Genomic DNA, 14997 nt, shown 5'->3' with positions numbered 1-14997 from the left:
CCCTTGACCTGTGCCCCTGGGGGCAGGGGGAGAGGTAGCGTTATGGACTCTGCACTCCCAGCCTGGGTTCCCTTGGGGCCAGAGCATCAGCATGGAAAAGGTTAATAACGTTGTCAGCGTCCTGCCTGGTTACTGTTAACTGGGACCCAGTGCTGGGAGTTGCTGGTGAGGACAGTGGTCTCATCCCAGCTCTACAAGCAACTGGAGGCCCACCCTCTCCCTAGTTCCCAGGGGAAAGCCCAGAGCACTGCCTTCACTGCAGAGAGGTGATGACTACAGTCAGGCTGCTCCCCAGGGACAGGATACCGTATGGGAGCCTAGGTACAGAGAGCAAAAGGAATCATCTGACCTGCAACCTCCCCAGGGCAGGAGGAGGAGGCTTTCTCTGACTCTCAAAGGTCATCAGAGCTGGCTGCCAGACCATGTGAGAATGAGCTAGTGGTCAGAGAGGACTGGGGTCTCTACACTGGGTGCATCTCTGAAATGCAGAGGATTGAGCTCTGTGCCTTGGCCTGGAGACAACTAGAGGGGAGAGAGCCATAGGGACAGAAGGGGTTGGGCTCTGCTCTCTTGCTTGCTGACCCCAAATCCTGAGTTTACTCAGTCATCCTTCATGCTCCCCAGGACTGCCACCCTCCCTGCTTCCATACCACGGGACACCCTAGCGAAGTCCAGGCAGTGGGAAGCTGCTGAGATCCCCAGGGGACACACGTGAGGGAGGATCCTTGGGGCTGTCACCCGGGAGTCAGCAGAGAGATGTTGGGGGGGGGGGGCGAGGGAGGGGAAGGGAGGGGAGGCTGAAGTCAGGCCAGGGGCTTAGGGTGGCTGGGGATGGGATGATGCCTAGAGACTTCTGGGAGCGTAGGCCAAGTGGTACCCCAATCTCAGACTCACCCTGGGGAAGAAGGTCTGGATGGAAGTTAAAGGGTCATGTGTGCCTGCCTGCCCCCCTTCAGCTTTTCTTGGTCACAGGGCTATTCTGTGTGTGGCTTCCCAGCAGCTACCAGCTGCCCCTGTGGCAGCTGGCTCACCTGCCCAGCTATGAGAGTATTCGAAAGAAGACCCAGCAGCAGCAGGTTCACCAGCTGATTGCACGGCGCTTCGGGATCTGGGCCTGCAGAGAGGCGAATGTTCGGCATTCCTAACCTTGGGCGCCTTGGACAACTGAGCTTTTGTTCATATTACTGATACATAATGCCCAGTTAGAGCCCAGGATGAGGAAGGGGTCACTGGTGGAGAGCCCCAGGCTTTGAGAGGAGGCCCCACTTCACCTCTTCGGGGGGAGGGAAGGATGGGGTCTGCCCTGGGATTCAGAACAGGCTCCTGCGGAAGGGATTGTGTGCAGCCAACAGCTCCACGACTCAGCTTGTCTCCAGGAAGGAACATCACTAGGGGAGAGGAGACACAGAAAGCTGAAGCCAAAAGAAAGGACATGTGTACGGGCGGATGGAGAGGCTGGTGTGTCAGGAAATGGTTAAAGCCTTTACTCTCCTATCCCTCAGCTGTCACCAAGCTATGAGGAGGCGAGGCCCTCAGGTCACTGCCTGCACCACGACCGAACTGTGGCTCTGCTCATCCACCCCATGAAGCAACACTTGCTCTGCTCAGGGAAATACCACTGTGTAGGAGGAACACCCTTTCCCATCCTGCCCCTTTCTGCTTTTCCAGAGGACTGGCAAAGACGGTGCTGAGCCTACAGAGACATCTCCAGCCATCTCCCCCAGCTGGGCCTTGGCACGTGAGCCCCCACAAGAAGGAAGCCAAAGTGAACCTCAACAAACCCTGGGCCACCTCTGCCAAGGATCTGCAGGAGGTGGAGAATCTGGGGTCGTGTCCTGAGAAAATAAGGTGACAAGTTCAAGGCAGACCTTCTTAGGTTGGGAGGCTTCTGTGCCCCGGTCCCTGAAGCTCCTGCCTGCAGGGCTGAGTCCTTGGGAAGAAGCCACTGGACCCTACAGGCCCTGCTGGGGCTGCAGCCCAAACTGCCCACCCCCAACAGCCAAGACAGCCCTCTGCCCCAGCTGAGACTTTCTTCCTGGCCTTGCCACTCGAAGCCAAGCGTCTAAGGTCTTGGGCTGGACTGACAGTGAAGGCCCCAGCCCAGTCCAGGCCCAGATTGAGTTCCTAAAGCCAGATCCTTTGCTGTTTATGGTTTGTGATAGATCAAGAACCAGAAAAGGATGTGAGGTGGGCGTGTCTTTCCCCAGGAGATGGAAAGCAGCCCATTTGTCACCCATTCTACCTCATCACTGAAAGGACCTGGGTATTCCAGGGTAGATGGGGACTTTCTACGCTGGACCCACAGAGTCAGACAGGGCCACTCCTGGGGCTGCAGCCCCAGCTCCCTCCAAATATGGCTCCAGGAGAGGACATGACCATGTTGCTTCCTTTACGGCCCCTCCCCCACACCCCCACTCCCCCCAGGACCCGGCCTGGGATGGGTTCCTGGGGGAGAAGGAGCAGTGACACCCTCAAGCACAAGCTCTCCTCCTCCTTCCCCTCGGGGAGATGGCTCTAAAGCAATCCCTTCTCAAACACACTCCCCTCTTCTCTTTTCCTCACTCTGGCAGGCCGCTTCTCTGCTTTGAGGGTGCTCCGTGGTGCACACTACAGAACGTGGGTAAGGGCCAAAAAACCAGTAAGCAGCGCCATCCAGGTTTATCCCCACACAGCACAGACTCATGACTCCAGCACACTTTATTTCTGGCCCCAGGTCAGGTCTCCCAAGAGCCAGTCACTTCAGAGTCTTCTGCAATCACCACCAAACAGACGTCCTCAGCAGACCTTGTCGTGCCAACCCTTGACTTTCGCTGCTGCCATCCTCTCCTGTCACCTGGGCTCCAGTCTCTGTCCAGCGGCCTTGACCAGGAGTTCAAAGCATAGCCACCAGTTTGAAGGTGCCCTCAGGCTTGGTAGGAACCACATGGACAAAAGTCTTATAGAGCACAGCACCCTTGGGCAGCCTGGTGACCAGGTCCACAGCCTCCGCGTTGCTGGGACTGGGCACATAGACCTCCTTAGTGTAGCGGACTATCCCCTCCTCCAGGGCATAGAGGTACTTCTTCTTCCCCAGCCCCACCTGCAACACAAAGACCCAGTCAGCTGGACCGACGGCCAGGTGGTCCATCCCAGGGCTTCAGAACAAACTTCTCGTAAGGATTCAGGCCCTGGGCCCTAACGGGAGATCAGAAAGCTCTACCCTGGGTTCCCTTTCCTACTGCTTGGCACTTCCTTGACTTCTACTTCTTTACCGACCCTGGGACAGAAGGGGGAAAACAAAAACTCCGACAGCCAATCCACGGGGTTGCTCCGTCCCCGAAGGCTGGTATCTGGACCCGTGTCTGTGCAGCTGGCCAGAAGCCACACCAGACAAATCCCCAAACCCCAGGCCCGGGGAAACTGCCCGTGGGAGCTTGCCTCGCTTAAAATGAAAAAGCGCTGGAGTTGTCAGAGTAAACACACGTTTGCCATATTTTCATCCAAACAGTGATCTCTAAAGTTCAGGCTTTACGGGAAGGACAGAGCAAGGCCGTATCTATGGCAACACATACACTAACAAAACAGCAGTACCAATGGTATCCGCTGATATGTGCATCAACTCGGTTAACTCTCACCTGTCGGGGCAGCTGTTTATTTCTAGCTGTTCTTTGGGCGAAGACTATGAGCAGAGAACAAACTAAATAAACTACGAGCTGCATACACGGTTTGTAAACTGTATGTATTTCGGCATTTTTCTTTTAGAGCTTGAGATTGGCAACACGGTACTCAGTATTTCTCTGATTAAAGGAATGAGCCCTAGAGCGAGAGTGCCTGGTTCAAATCCCAGCACGACTACCTACTATCGTGTGACCCGGACGAGCTGTGTTACTTCACTGTGTCTGGGTTTTCTCATCTGCAAAACGGGGGTAATATCAACTGCTTTATGGGATCAACTTGAGGAATTAAATGAGTTCATCATTAAGAGCTCAGAATACTGCTTAGCTCACAACACGTTAGCTTTTGTTATTGTCGCTGTTATTACTTTGGCAAGTCCCAAGAGTTAACACAGCCACACAGCCAATGTCTCAAGTTCTAAAAGACAAAGCTCCTGCAAGCACAGTCAATTCACATACAAATTAGCATTTCTGACATAAGTATTGGCTACTATCAGTCTTTCGGTGCCTCCTAAAATTGCCAAAAAAGGGGCGGCAGGGGAAACGGATTCCAAAGGAAACCAAACCAACACTTAAGATAACGTGAAGAGTCTCGTACCGATCTGCGTTGACAAAGATCTTTCCTACGTCAGAAAGTAATCCCAGCTTGCTGAAGCTGAAATCCCTGCCTGCCGTAGACCTGATTTCTTGCACGTCCACTGTATTTATTAAATCCAAACTATCTTTTTCAGCCATCTATTAACTTCGTGCAAAACAGCGATTAGAAAGAAAGAAAAAGGAATACACTAGAATTAGCTTCCCCAGATTCAAAAAATATCTCAGATCACTAAGTGTCTCCTCCTCTAACAGGTGGGGGTTAGAAAGGAGACCCGAGAGAACCAGGCTGCTGCTACACAAGGCAAGGCACAGTGACCGGGAGTCAGGCATCCCTGGCATGAACCCCAGCTCTGTCACGTGGACCCCTCCACTCTCTAAGTCTCTGGCATCTTATCTGGACAATGGAGGTGCCATCTACCGCATCACAGGGATGGGCTAAGGGTGAAATGAGATAACGCAGGCCCAGGAAGCAAAATGATGATTGGCATTTGATAAGTACCCAATGAACGCAACTGTTTTGTTATTTACTATCATGCTTAGGAGCACAGAGAGGTGGTCCTGGGAAAGAAAAAAGGGGAAAGGGCCACGGAGCAACTCACATGGGCGCCCGGGTGCCAACGGAAGTGGCGCTGAGTCGCAAGGATGTTGCCGGCATGAACGTAGTGATCTAAAAGAGAAGTCCACAAGCACACTGACGCTGGGCCCCAGTGCTGGGGCAGCACAGCTAACTGCTGGGAAAACACACCGGCCCTCGCTTTCCTGGACCAAGTGCTGCACGCCGACCTCTAAGCCTGGCCCTGGACAAAGTCAATTTCTTCATGCAGCAGCAGCAGCCCCGGGTCTCCCTCTGCCAGTTTTCTCTCTCCAGTCACATGGCCCAGGTTCACAGCTATCTGCTCTTCCTCAGGACCCCCTCCCTGCCCCAGGTCTTCTCTGCATCTGGAATCTGGAACCAAGTGCTCTGGCGAGCTAAGTGCAGAGCAGAGGACCAGGAGTGTGCGTGGTTTTCCTGTTCTGCAAAGGAATGCTGGGGACAGCACGGGAGGGGGCAGGTGGGAAGTGGAAGCCAAGGCACACCCTCACCCTCCATTTTCTTGAGGCCAAAGCGTTTGCCTGGTGACTTTCCACCCAGGTTTTTGGAGCTGCCGCCTGTCTTCTTGGATGCATATCTGACAGCATGAGACGCAGTCTGAGGGGGGCCCAGCAGGGTTGTAACTGCAGACAGAACAGAAAAGTTGGTCAGAGAGGCTCCCAATCACTCCTGCTCTGCCTCAATGGGCCATCTGCTAAGCTGAGAGGTGACAAGGGGGCAGTGGCAGGGGAGGGGAGGAAGATATGTGAGCAGAAATGCCACTTGACTCTGTTGGTTTTCAGGGAGTGTCTGCAAGCCCTTGGCCTTCTCCCACGGCAGGGGACAAGTCGTTCCTTGTATTGTCCAGGGTGTATGCACTCATGCGAAGAGTGTGTGTGGCCAGGGGAGGTGGTGGGTAGTGAAATATTCACGGAAGATAAATAAACACCATGTGCCCTGGGTCCTGACACATTCAGTCCTGCTGAGGAGAGACAAACACCACAGAAACGTAAGCCATCAAGAGGACACCACAGAGCTGCTGGCTTCAGCCTCACTCACCACATGTCGTCAAAGCTCCAGGCACTGGGGAGGGGCCAGACCACAGGGCCCGGCAACAGGACACCCAGGCAGAGGGTCCTGCTTTGGCCTCACCCACCACTTTCTCAGCCATCCACCCATCCACTGCACACCAGATACGTGTAAACAAAAAAGGGCAGCTTCTCTGAGGGTGGCTCCCACAGGCTCCCAGCCATTTCAGAAGGCTAGATTCTCTTGGGCAAGCCTATCCAGCACAGGTCCTAGCCAAGACTGATACCCTGCCCTTGACAACCTGACCTCCCCATACGCATTCCGAAATGCTCAACGGCATTTACTTCTGAAAAAGGAAGTGAACTAAAATTCACACTAACCAAGCTAGAAGCCCCTTGCTATATGACAAGCACAGGGCTGGCAGTCCTTGCTCTCAGGTGTCCGGACACAGCCAGGGCTATGCCAGAGTCTTTAGAGAAGTCTTGTGAGTCCCCGGAGCTTACAAGTTCAGTGTTCCTGAAACCAGGTTTCTGAAGCTTTAATGAGCACAGAGAGTAGCTGGGGCAAAGGACCAGATATAAATGCTCAGAAAGACATGTTAAATACCCAGCACCGAGGGGCGCCTGGGTGGCACAGTCGGTTAAGCGTCCGACTTCAGCCAGGTCACGATCTCGTGGTCCGTGAGTTCGAGCCCTGCGTCAGGCTCTGGGCTGATGGCTCGGAGCCTGGAGCCTGTTTCCGATTCTGTGTCTCCCTCTCTCTCTGCCCCTCCCCCGTTCATGCTCTGTCTCTCTCTGTCCCAAAAATAAATAAACGTTGAAAATAAATAAATAAATAAATAAATAAATACCCAGCACCGGGATCTATCTACTTTAAACCTATTCATTTATTCATCCTCTTATTAAGCTGAAGAATGGGGCTTTTGTTTTACCTACATTTTCTCTTTCATAAATCTTTGCCTTTCAGCCTACTCCCCATCCTTCACCTCAAAGTAAATGATGCGACTACCTATGCAGTTGCTCAGGAAGAAATCAAGACCTTGCAGATCGCTTCCCTTGGCTCATCTCACATATCCAGCTCACCAGCAAACTCTGGGCTCTATCTCCCAAACAGATCTTAAAAACCACCCACCATTTCCCTCCAAGTTCACTGACACTAGCATCTTGGGGAAATCCTCTCTCATCAAGGCTCCCATTTCAGCTTCCCATCTGGTTTCCTCGTTTCCACTCTTAAAACCCTCTTTAAATTCACGTAAGAGCAGCTGTTTGCTTCTCAAAATGTAACACTGGCGTGAGTCACTCTCCGGCCCCTCATTCTCTGACAGGGCTAGGCCTCCTATCGTGCTTTGGGTCTTAACTTAGAAGTCACCTCCTGAAAGGCCTTCCCTAATCACCAACCCCCCGCGCCCAGAAAAGACACCCCCACACACGTATTTTTGCTTTCCTTAACAGCACGTGTCACAATTTAAAACCATTTTGTGTACGTGCTTATTATGTATTGGCTTCTCCACTAGAAAGAACCGGTCCGGGGGACAGAGACTGTCTTCATCTTCTCTGCTGAGATCCCCAACACCGAACCACAGTCTAGCACAGACACCGAGCGGGTTATTTGGGGGGGGGGGGGCACCAATGTACAGTATTTATAGATGAAGGGATCCAAATACACCAGGGAGTGGAAGCGAGGTGCCCAAGTCACCAAGCGCCAGGGAAGCTGTACTGGCGCGCCCGGCAAGGGAAGAACACGTGCTCCCCCAACCCATCCACCACCCACTGCCGGCCGCCCGAGACGTGTCACGTGACCGGTGACAGCCGCCCCTCGAAGCTCGTGGGCCCTCCCACACGCCCGACTCCGCGCCCAGTGTCCTCCGCAGAGAACGGCCTCCACCCCCAGGCTCCCTGCAGGGCCCCCGCTCCGCCGGCACCCCTCGCCCCGCAACAGCCGCGGCGTCCCGTTACCGGCCGCCCGCGTCCTCAGCGCCAGCGCCGCCGACGCCATATTTGCCGTACATTCGCTTCCGGTCTCAGAGACCTGCTTCCGCTACCGGGCGATCTACTTCCGGGGTCTTCGCGGCCGTTGAAAAAGTGGCGCGGGGAGTGGCGGGGGAGCGTCGCTGTGCTGGCGCGGCGGGCGGCGAGCCGGGGCCTGCCTCCTGAGCACCCCTCTGCAGGGCCTGGGTGACCAGGGCATCGGGGGCTGTGCCGCGCGGTGTGGACGAGCCGGGCGCGTCTGGCAGGCAGCCTCGTTTTGCCGGACGAATGCGAGACCCAGGGAGGGGACCGGGAGGAGGTCCCTCTGGAGGCATTCAGCGTGTTTACTGAGTGCTTAGCGTGTGTGCCTCGTGCTGTACCGAACGCTGTAGACGCACGATTTTACTCCTCAACAATGTTACCACGTAGGTATTGTTATCTTCCCTATTTTGCTACGTTGGAAAGCGAGGCTGGGGAAGGTTAGGTGGCTCATCCGGGGGTCACACCTACAGTGTTAGTGAGTGTTTATTCAAAGATACGGATTCTTGTACCCGACCCAACAGTTGCACTCCTAGGTGTATGAGCAAGAGGGTTGAAAACACGCCCCCACGAAAACGTGGAGATGGATGTTCGCGGCAGCATTGTTCATAATGGGCAAACCCCAGAAACGAACCAAATATCCGTCAGTGCTGAATGGATAAACAAAGTGTGGCCTATCTACGCAGTGTTACACCTCAATCTTTAAAGAAAGGATGCCTTGATAACCTGCATGTCAAATGCAGAGATCAACCAGGGGTGGTGTTGAGTCTTGGCGTTGAAATTTTCTCATGGTGATCTCCACTTTGTTTATAGGTCGCCTTGACCTAGAAGGGATTTGAGGCGTCCCGTTAGGCTACAGACAGGTGAGTTCCAGGTTGAATGTGTTGGGACCGCATCCTGTCTTTTCTGTTTCTCTAGATACCGTACGTATTTCCGTAAAGTTGGGCCACAGAACGTGTCTAATGGACTGAATTCAGTGCTAGTCTGTGTCTCATCTCTCTTTTTCCTTTTAGGGAGTTAATTTGATAGCGCCTATCGATGGCTGTAACGAAGTCATCACTGTCGCTGGAGTCCAGTGAGAGTGACTCTGAAGAGTTGCCGACGTTTGCCTTTCTGAAGCAGGAAGCGTCTTCAACGAAGAGGAGGCAGCCTCAGAGGGAGAAGATTGTTGTGGTTGACACCTCGGATTCTGAGGCCTCCCGTCCTCCATCACCAAAGTTGAAAGATACACCACCTGTCCCAGACATAGCGGAACCTGTCCCACAAACGGAGCCAGTCAGGGTGCTAAGCAGTGGAAGTGAGGATGAGGAAGAATTAATCCCCCTGGCCCAGAGGCTTACATGTAAGTTTCTGACCCGCAAGCAGCTGAGCCCTGAGGACGCTAGCTCCCCGATTCAACCTGTGTGGGGTCATCGGAGTACTGAAGGAGCATCGTGCGGCTGGAAAAAACAGTCCTTTCCAAAGGTCCCTGATGCCTCCTTCCGTGACACCTCAGAGAGACGTTCATCAAGTAACAGGGACCCTGTGGGAGACCGTCTGTGCCATCAGCTTCCAGCCTTCCAAGCCACCTGCCCTGTGCAGAGCGACAGCTTGACAGCGACCAAAACAAATGCTGAAGCCCCCCCACTTCAGAAGAGAACCAAGCATGGTCAGAAGGTCCAGAGGAGAGGCTCACGGGGATGCCAGCCGCAGGGACGAGCAAGCCAGAAGGAGAGCACCCTGAGACAACAGGAAAGGCAGAAGAAGGCGGCCCCGGTGAACAGGCTGAAAGCTCAGAGGCCCGAGGAATGCTTAAGGCACATCATTGTGGGGCTGGATCCAGGTGCTTCTGACAACTGTCTTCATCCTGGGCCGGGCCCTTCCTGCTCCTGGGCCACCCACTCATAGCGCCTTTCCTGTCGTCTGTTGCAGTGCTCTTACAGATGGAAGGCGGAGGCCAGCTCCTCGGGGCGCTGCAGTCCATGGAGTGCCGCTGTGTGATTGAGGCACAGGCTGTGCCTTGCAGCATCACCTGGAGGAGAAGGGCCGGGCTAGCTGAGGTAGCAACTTTCTGGCTGACGTCTCTCCTCCCCTCTTCTTTTTTTTTTTTTTTATTTTTTATTTTTTATTTTTTATTTTTTCAATGTTTATTTATTTTTGGGACAGAGAGAGACAGAGCATGAACGGGGGAGGGGCAGAGAGAGAGGGAGACACAGAATCGGAAACAGGCTCCAGGCTCTGAGCCATCAGCCCAGAGCCTGACGCGGGGCTCGAACTCACGGACCACGAGATCGTGACCTGGCTGAAGTTGACGCTCAACCGACTGCGCCACCCAGGCGCCCCTCTCCTCCCCTCTTCAAGCCAACCGATACGTGTGCTTTTATTGTTAAGAATATTAGGCAGGGTCCCAGCAGGAAAACAGAAGGCACACTCAACTTAGGGTAATTTGAGGAAGATTTAATAAAGGATCTGTTTTTTAAAGCGTGGGCAGGCTACAAGGAAACGACAAGGGACGACACAGTACCTCAAGGTAATAATAACACCGTTAACTCAGGATTTCTCCACCTCAGGTACGGTCGGCATTTCAGGTCCGATAATTCTCTGTTGTGGGGGCTGTCCTGTGCACTGTAGAACGTTGAACGGCATCCCTGGCCTCTATCCACCAGATGCCAGTTAGCACACTCCCGGGCATGACAATCAAAAACGTCTCTAGATGGTGCCAAACATCCCTTGTGGGAAAAACTCACCCCTGGTTGAGAACCACTGACATGTTTCTTACCATACCTCGGCCTGAATGGATGAAGGGGAGAAGTGGTTATCAGAATCCAGGAGAGAGAAATGTAGACAGCACCCACCTTGAGAGAGGCTTGACCTCCAGTAGAGGAAGGTAGCAAACCCTAAGTGACCCCATCTCGAGGGAGCCAGGGAAATATCTCGACTTCATTCCTCCCTCCCTCCCTCCCTCCAATCTCCTCCTGGGTTTCCCACCAGCCTTTGCACCAGATAGCCTGGTGATGCGGCCTCCTGCAGGGAGCAGAGTGGGGAAGGAGGGAGAGGGGATCCGTGGGGGGCAGAGAGAAGGTAATTCTCACAGGATTTCTACTTCTCTCTAGCTGGGCTTTGGGAATGGGTGGGCTTGTGCTTGAATCTCAGCCCCAGGCCTTTATGGCTATGAGCCTAGGCAAATTATTTCATCTCCTTGTGCCTCATGTGTAACATGAGGACACCGTTACATCCTTTTGGGTGCCCCGTGTCGTGGGGACTAAGATAACCAAGCACCGGCCCGTAGCAGGCACACAGCAAATGTTCCTTCCTTGGCCCGGGCTCCCAGGTTAGTACAGCTGCTGTGCCTTCCACTTGTCTGGTCTGTGAATCCACAATACTCCACCCCTCATTTAAGAGTTTCTAGATGAAAACGTTAAGATTTTTTCCTCTTGGGGCACCTGGCTGGCTCAGTCAGTAGAGCACTTGACTCTTGATCTTGGGGTCATGAGTTCAAGCCCCACTTAGGGTGTGGAGCCTGCTTAAAAATATTTTTCCTCGCATTTGGCTTTCATTTGCTCAATAATTTAGGGCAATTGCATACTTTTTTTTTCTGAATTGATTTTATTTCTTTTGAGAGAGAGAGAGAGCACACAGGAGGGGCAGAGAGAAAGAGAGAGAATCCCAAGCAGGCTCCGCACTGTCCGTACAGAGGCTGACCCGGGGCTCGAACTCACGAACCGTGAGATTGTGACTTGAGCTGAAATCAAGGTTCAGACGCTTAACCGACTGAGCCACCCAGGCGCCCCTAATTGCACACTTTTTAATTTGGGTTGTTAGCAAATCTTTATATCCATGTCGCAGCTTAACCTTTCAAGGCACTTCCGCATTCTCCCTCTTGCGTCAGTCGCGGTCACCCCAGTCACCCCGCACAGAGGGAGTTCTTACCCCCACATCACAGGCGGCGGGGAGGCAGGTCAGAGGAGCACAGCTGAGCGGGAACTAGAACCCACAGCTCCTCCCACTGCACTTTGCTCTGTTCTAGGCCTTGGCTTTTGCTTCCAGGGACCCAGTCAGAAAACTGCACTGGCCCTGCTCCCGGTCACTGTGCGACACTGGATTGTTGGCCCTGGTGAAGAGAAGGTGCTCTCCCAGGCGGAAGTTCCCCTGTGGCTCTTATCTCTGTCACATAAAACCTGTGTGTGTGTAAGGGCCATTCAGCTCCCAGTCAGCATCTACCCTCAAGGGCCAAGTTACTTATTTGTACCAACCCCTCTGGAAGAGTTTCCTTCCCCTCCACCCCCCTATCCAAAGCGCCCAGAAACATGGGCAGTTCTCAGCATTTCCACACCTTTTACTCACCGCTTCTGAGATCCAGTATGCCAAGGTCGAGCAGGGGAGGACTGGGAGGGACAGGATCACGGGTTGCCGTTTCTGGCCACCACGGCTTCATTCCAGAAGAATACTGCACAAGTGGGCTCGGCTGATGGGAATAAGTTCATCACCCAGAAGGCCTGTGTCTCTCACGGGTGCTGAGCACCTGCTGAGCTGCCCCTCTCTGCTGGGTCCCGGGTCCTTTGGCAGGATGGAGAGGAAGGCTGGGTGGAGGAACCGATGGTCCTGGTGCTGCTCCTGGCAGAGGCGTTTGTGTCCATGGTCTACAAGTTCAAGCAGGTGGGCAGAGACAAGTGTCCCGCGAGGCACGGGGCAGAGGGCCGACTCTAGGGAACAGACGTTAACGCAGCGTCTGCCTTCGCACAGGGAAGCCTGGGTGACTCTGAGAAAGGGAAGGAAACACTCCGGAGCTTTGTAACTGACACCGCAGCGAGGACAGCTGGGAAGGCTCTGTCCCTGGTGATTGTGGACCAGGAGAAATGCTTCAGGTTTGAATTTGTCCTCGAGACAGCCTGAAAAGGGGCAGCTCTTGGGCCGTCGGGGTGCACTTACTCATCGCAGATCTGGGTCCTCCCTGGCAAGCCCTGTGGGACCCTCTGGTCTGGTCTTTTCACTCCTTTCCTGCCTGAGCTCAGCCTGGAGCTGCTGCTCTTTTATCCCCCCCCCCCCCCCCGATTCCAGCGCTCCCCATCTTCCAAGAAGAAGGAAACGGGGAGTGGCAAACAGAGAACAGGCCAAGGAGAAGAAGCGGACACAACCAGAGGCCAGCGCAGGGCAAATGGTGTCCAGGGTAGATGTGGAAGAGGTAAGAACTCGGTGTTGCCTGAGTCGGGCTGGGCTGTCACTCTCCCCTAACCTAGTTTGCTGTGGATAAAGAACAAAGTGCCTGCTGGACACGACTCTCTGCCTTGGCACCGAGTAGGAGAGAAGGGGCTAAAACAGGGAGCCAAGGCGCTGGGGTGCAGCTTCGGCGGGTGTGAGAGGGCAACTTCGACGAGGCCGAGTCCCTCTGCCCTTCCAGCCCGTCCGCTTTTGGGTGTCTAGGCATTGGTGGATCTGCAGCTATACACCGAAGCCCAGGCCCGAATCGTGCAGAGCTGGAAAGAGCTGGCCGACTTCGCCTGCGCGTTTACAAAGGCTGTGGCCGAGGCGCCCTTCAAGTGAGTGCCCCCAGCAAGTCTCCGCCCCACCGCCGGGCCTGGTTCTGTGCGGATGTCCTCTTCCCCCGGGGTCTGCTGCCGGCTCATTGGCGGTCAAGCTGGCGGTGGAAGGAGCAGACCTCATGCTGGGGATTCTCATGAGGAGCCCTCAAGCCTAGCGCCTGTAAAATGTTCTGCTTTAGCTCGTGTAAGTTCGTGGCCTGCAGGCTGCCCTGGGTCACCAGTAAGCCAAGTTGCCAGGTTTCATTACATGGCAGGTCACAGTGTAATAAGCCCTCATGAAACAAACTTTTAGCCTACTTAGTTCTAGGGGTGTTCGTGGTCGGAACTTAAGAGTTAGTAAAAGACCTCAGAGACCATTCAGGCCAAGTCCCTCCTCATTCCATACCTGAGGGAACTGAGGCCTTAAGAGAGTGCCTTGTCTAAGCTCCTAGCAAGTTAGAACTGGACCAGGTTCCCCGATTGCCTGACACCCGGTCCCTTGTGTCTGTCTGTCCTTGTGCACACTGCTCTCTGGTCAACACAACCCAATTTCAGCATGTGAAACAATCTGGTACTTTCCTGGTGCTTTCTCTCTTAATGGAAAGGACTAGGTGTTGTTTTTAAGGGAACCAGCAACTAGCGGTGTTTGGGAACAAAGCACTCAAATAGGCCAGATACAACACTGTGCCTGCCTCTTGGGAGGTCAGTGGAAGGAGGGAGGGTTTTTAAGTTCCCAGCCGAGGGGACAGGTGGAGTGACTGACTCATGACTCTTCAACTGCTATTCACAGGAAGCTTCGAGATCAAACCAGTTTCTCTTTCTGCCTGGAGAGTGACTGGGCGGGAGGGGCAAAAGTTGACCGAGCTGGCAGGGGGCTCGCGCTGGTCTGGAGGAGACAGATTCAGCAGCTGAACAGAGTCAGCCTGGACATGGCCAGTGCCATTGTGGACACCTATCCCTCCCCACAGCGTCTGGTCCAGGTATGCTGCTGCAGGGGTCACCCCCCACCTGGCACCCCATGGCCTCGGTGGACTCCCAGGTGGCTTCCTTGGGGCACACCGGTGGTCCACAGCGTGGGCCTGCAAAAAGCAGTTAACACTGACCCGGGGAGGACAGGTTCTCCTCCCCAACACCCTAGCTTACTGCCCCCTTATGGATGCACAAGGGTGACTGGATGGTACAGTATTGAGAGGTCTTTTGCCACTTGCAGGCTTACAGGCGGTGTTTTTCGGAGCAAGAGCGCCAGAATTTGCTTGCGGACATACAGGTTCGCCGTGGGGAAGGTGTGACCTCCACCTCCCGCCGTGTTGGACCAGAGCTCTCCAGGCGGATCTACCTTCAGATGACCACTCTGCAGCCAGCTCTCTCTTTAGACAGTGCAGACTGACGCCAGCCCTCGGGGACAAGGATGACAAACGAGGTTTGCATCTCCTCCGCCTTTGGCCACAGGAAGAGACTGGACGCGCCTCCTTGAAGCACAAGCCTGGGTCGGACCACAGGCTGTTCCCTGGGCGCCCTTATCTGCAGAAGTCTCCCTGTCAGCTTGGGACAGATGGCTGAGATACTTGTGTTTACCTTCACAAGCCTTTAATTTTCCTCTCCTAGCAAAAACCCAGCTGCCGTGCACAAATCACCCCTCCCCC

General features: G+C 54.3%; 2 protein-coding genes and 1 long non-coding RNA gene across 8 annotated transcripts; 2 read left to right on the top strand and 1 right to left on the bottom strand.

The window, feature by feature from the left end:
- Nucleotides 1-877: 877 nt before the first annotated feature.
- Nucleotides 878-3013, top strand: LOC115501799. The gene is made up of 2 exons (XR_003964911.1): nucleotides 878-1848; nucleotides 2571-3013. It is a non-coding gene; the product is annotated as an uncharacterized LOC115501799 (long non-coding RNA).
- MRPL27 (mitochondrial ribosomal protein L27) lies at nucleotides 2680-12403 on the bottom strand. 2 transcript variants are annotated; one of them, XM_030296997.1, is made up of 4 exons: nucleotides 12180-12403; nucleotides 5334-5465; nucleotides 4850-4917; nucleotides 2680-3079 (listed from the first exon to the last, which is right to left on the bottom strand). In XM_030296997.1, the coding sequence occupies exons 1-4, from the start codon at nucleotides 12268-12270 to the stop codon at nucleotides 2873-2875; spliced, it is 498 nt and encodes a 165-aa protein (XP_030152857.1). In that variant the 5' UTR covers nucleotides 12271-12403; the 3' UTR covers nucleotides 2680-2872. The 2 variants fall into 2 exon arrangements, with proteins under 2 accessions (XP_030152857.1, XP_030152858.1); XM_030296998.1 differs by lacking the exon at nucleotides 12180-12403 and adding an exon at nucleotides 7806-7945.
- EME1 (essential meiotic structure-specific endonuclease 1) lies at nucleotides 7961-14965 on the top strand. Of its 5 annotated transcripts, XM_030296992.1 has the most exons (10): nucleotides 7961-8242; nucleotides 8670-8719; nucleotides 8870-9678; nucleotides 9768-9895; nucleotides 12402-12491; nucleotides 12579-12700; nucleotides 12894-13017; nucleotides 13257-13372; nucleotides 14145-14334; nucleotides 14565-14965. In XM_030296992.1, the coding sequence occupies exons 3-10, from the start codon at nucleotides 8895-8897 to the stop codon at nucleotides 14739-14741; spliced, it is 1731 nt and encodes a 576-aa protein (XP_030152852.1). In that variant the 5' UTR covers nucleotides 7961-8242; nucleotides 8670-8719; nucleotides 8870-8894; the 3' UTR covers nucleotides 14742-14965. The 5 variants fall into 5 exon arrangements, 4 of the variants coding, with proteins under 4 accessions (XP_030152852.1, XP_030152851.1, XP_030152850.1 ...); XM_030296991.1 differs by having other exon boundaries at nucleotides 7962-8242; nucleotides 8670-9678; XR_003964910.1 differs by lacking the exon at nucleotides 7961-8242 and having other exon boundaries at nucleotides 8417-9678; nucleotides 13234-13372; nucleotides 14565-14655.
- Nucleotides 14966-14997: the final 32 nt, after the last annotated feature.

Source organism: Lynx canadensis, chromosome E1, assembly GCF_007474595.2.
Source record: "Lynx canadensis isolate LIC74 chromosome E1, mLynCan4.pri.v2, whole genome shotgun sequence".
Taxonomy (NCBI): Eukaryota; Metazoa; Chordata; class Mammalia; order Carnivora; family Felidae; genus Lynx; species Lynx canadensis.
Note: the sequence above shows the minus strand (reverse complement) of the source record. Positions and strands in the feature narration are given on the sequence as shown.

Bases quoted from the DNA above. Each gene is read 5' to 3' on its own strand.
- EME1 (XM_030296993.1), top strand. From the start codon at position 8,895: ATGGCTGTAACGAAGTCATCACTGTCGCTGGAGTCCAGTGAGAGTGAC. The intron at 9,679-9,767 runs GTGCTTCTGACA...CGTCTGTTGCAG, and splicing joins CATTGTGGGGCTGGATCCAG to TGCTCTTACAGATGGAAGGC. The intron at 12,492-12,578 runs GTGGGCAGAGAC...GCCTTCGCACAG, and splicing joins TGGTCTACAAGTTCAAGCAG to GGAAGCCTGGGTGACTCTGA.
- MRPL27 (XM_030296997.1), bottom strand. From the start codon at position 12,270: ATGAAGCCGTGGTGGCCAGAAACGGCAACCCGTGATCCTGTCCCTCCC. The intron at 5,466-12,179 runs GTGAGTAAAAGG...TTCTGTCTGCAG, and splicing joins CATACTGGATCTCAGAAGCG to TTACAACCCTGCTGGGCCCC. The intron at 4,918-5,333 runs GTGAGGGTGTGC...CTTCTCTTTTAG, and splicing joins TGGCCTCAAGAAAATGGAGG to ATCACTACGTTCATGCCGGC.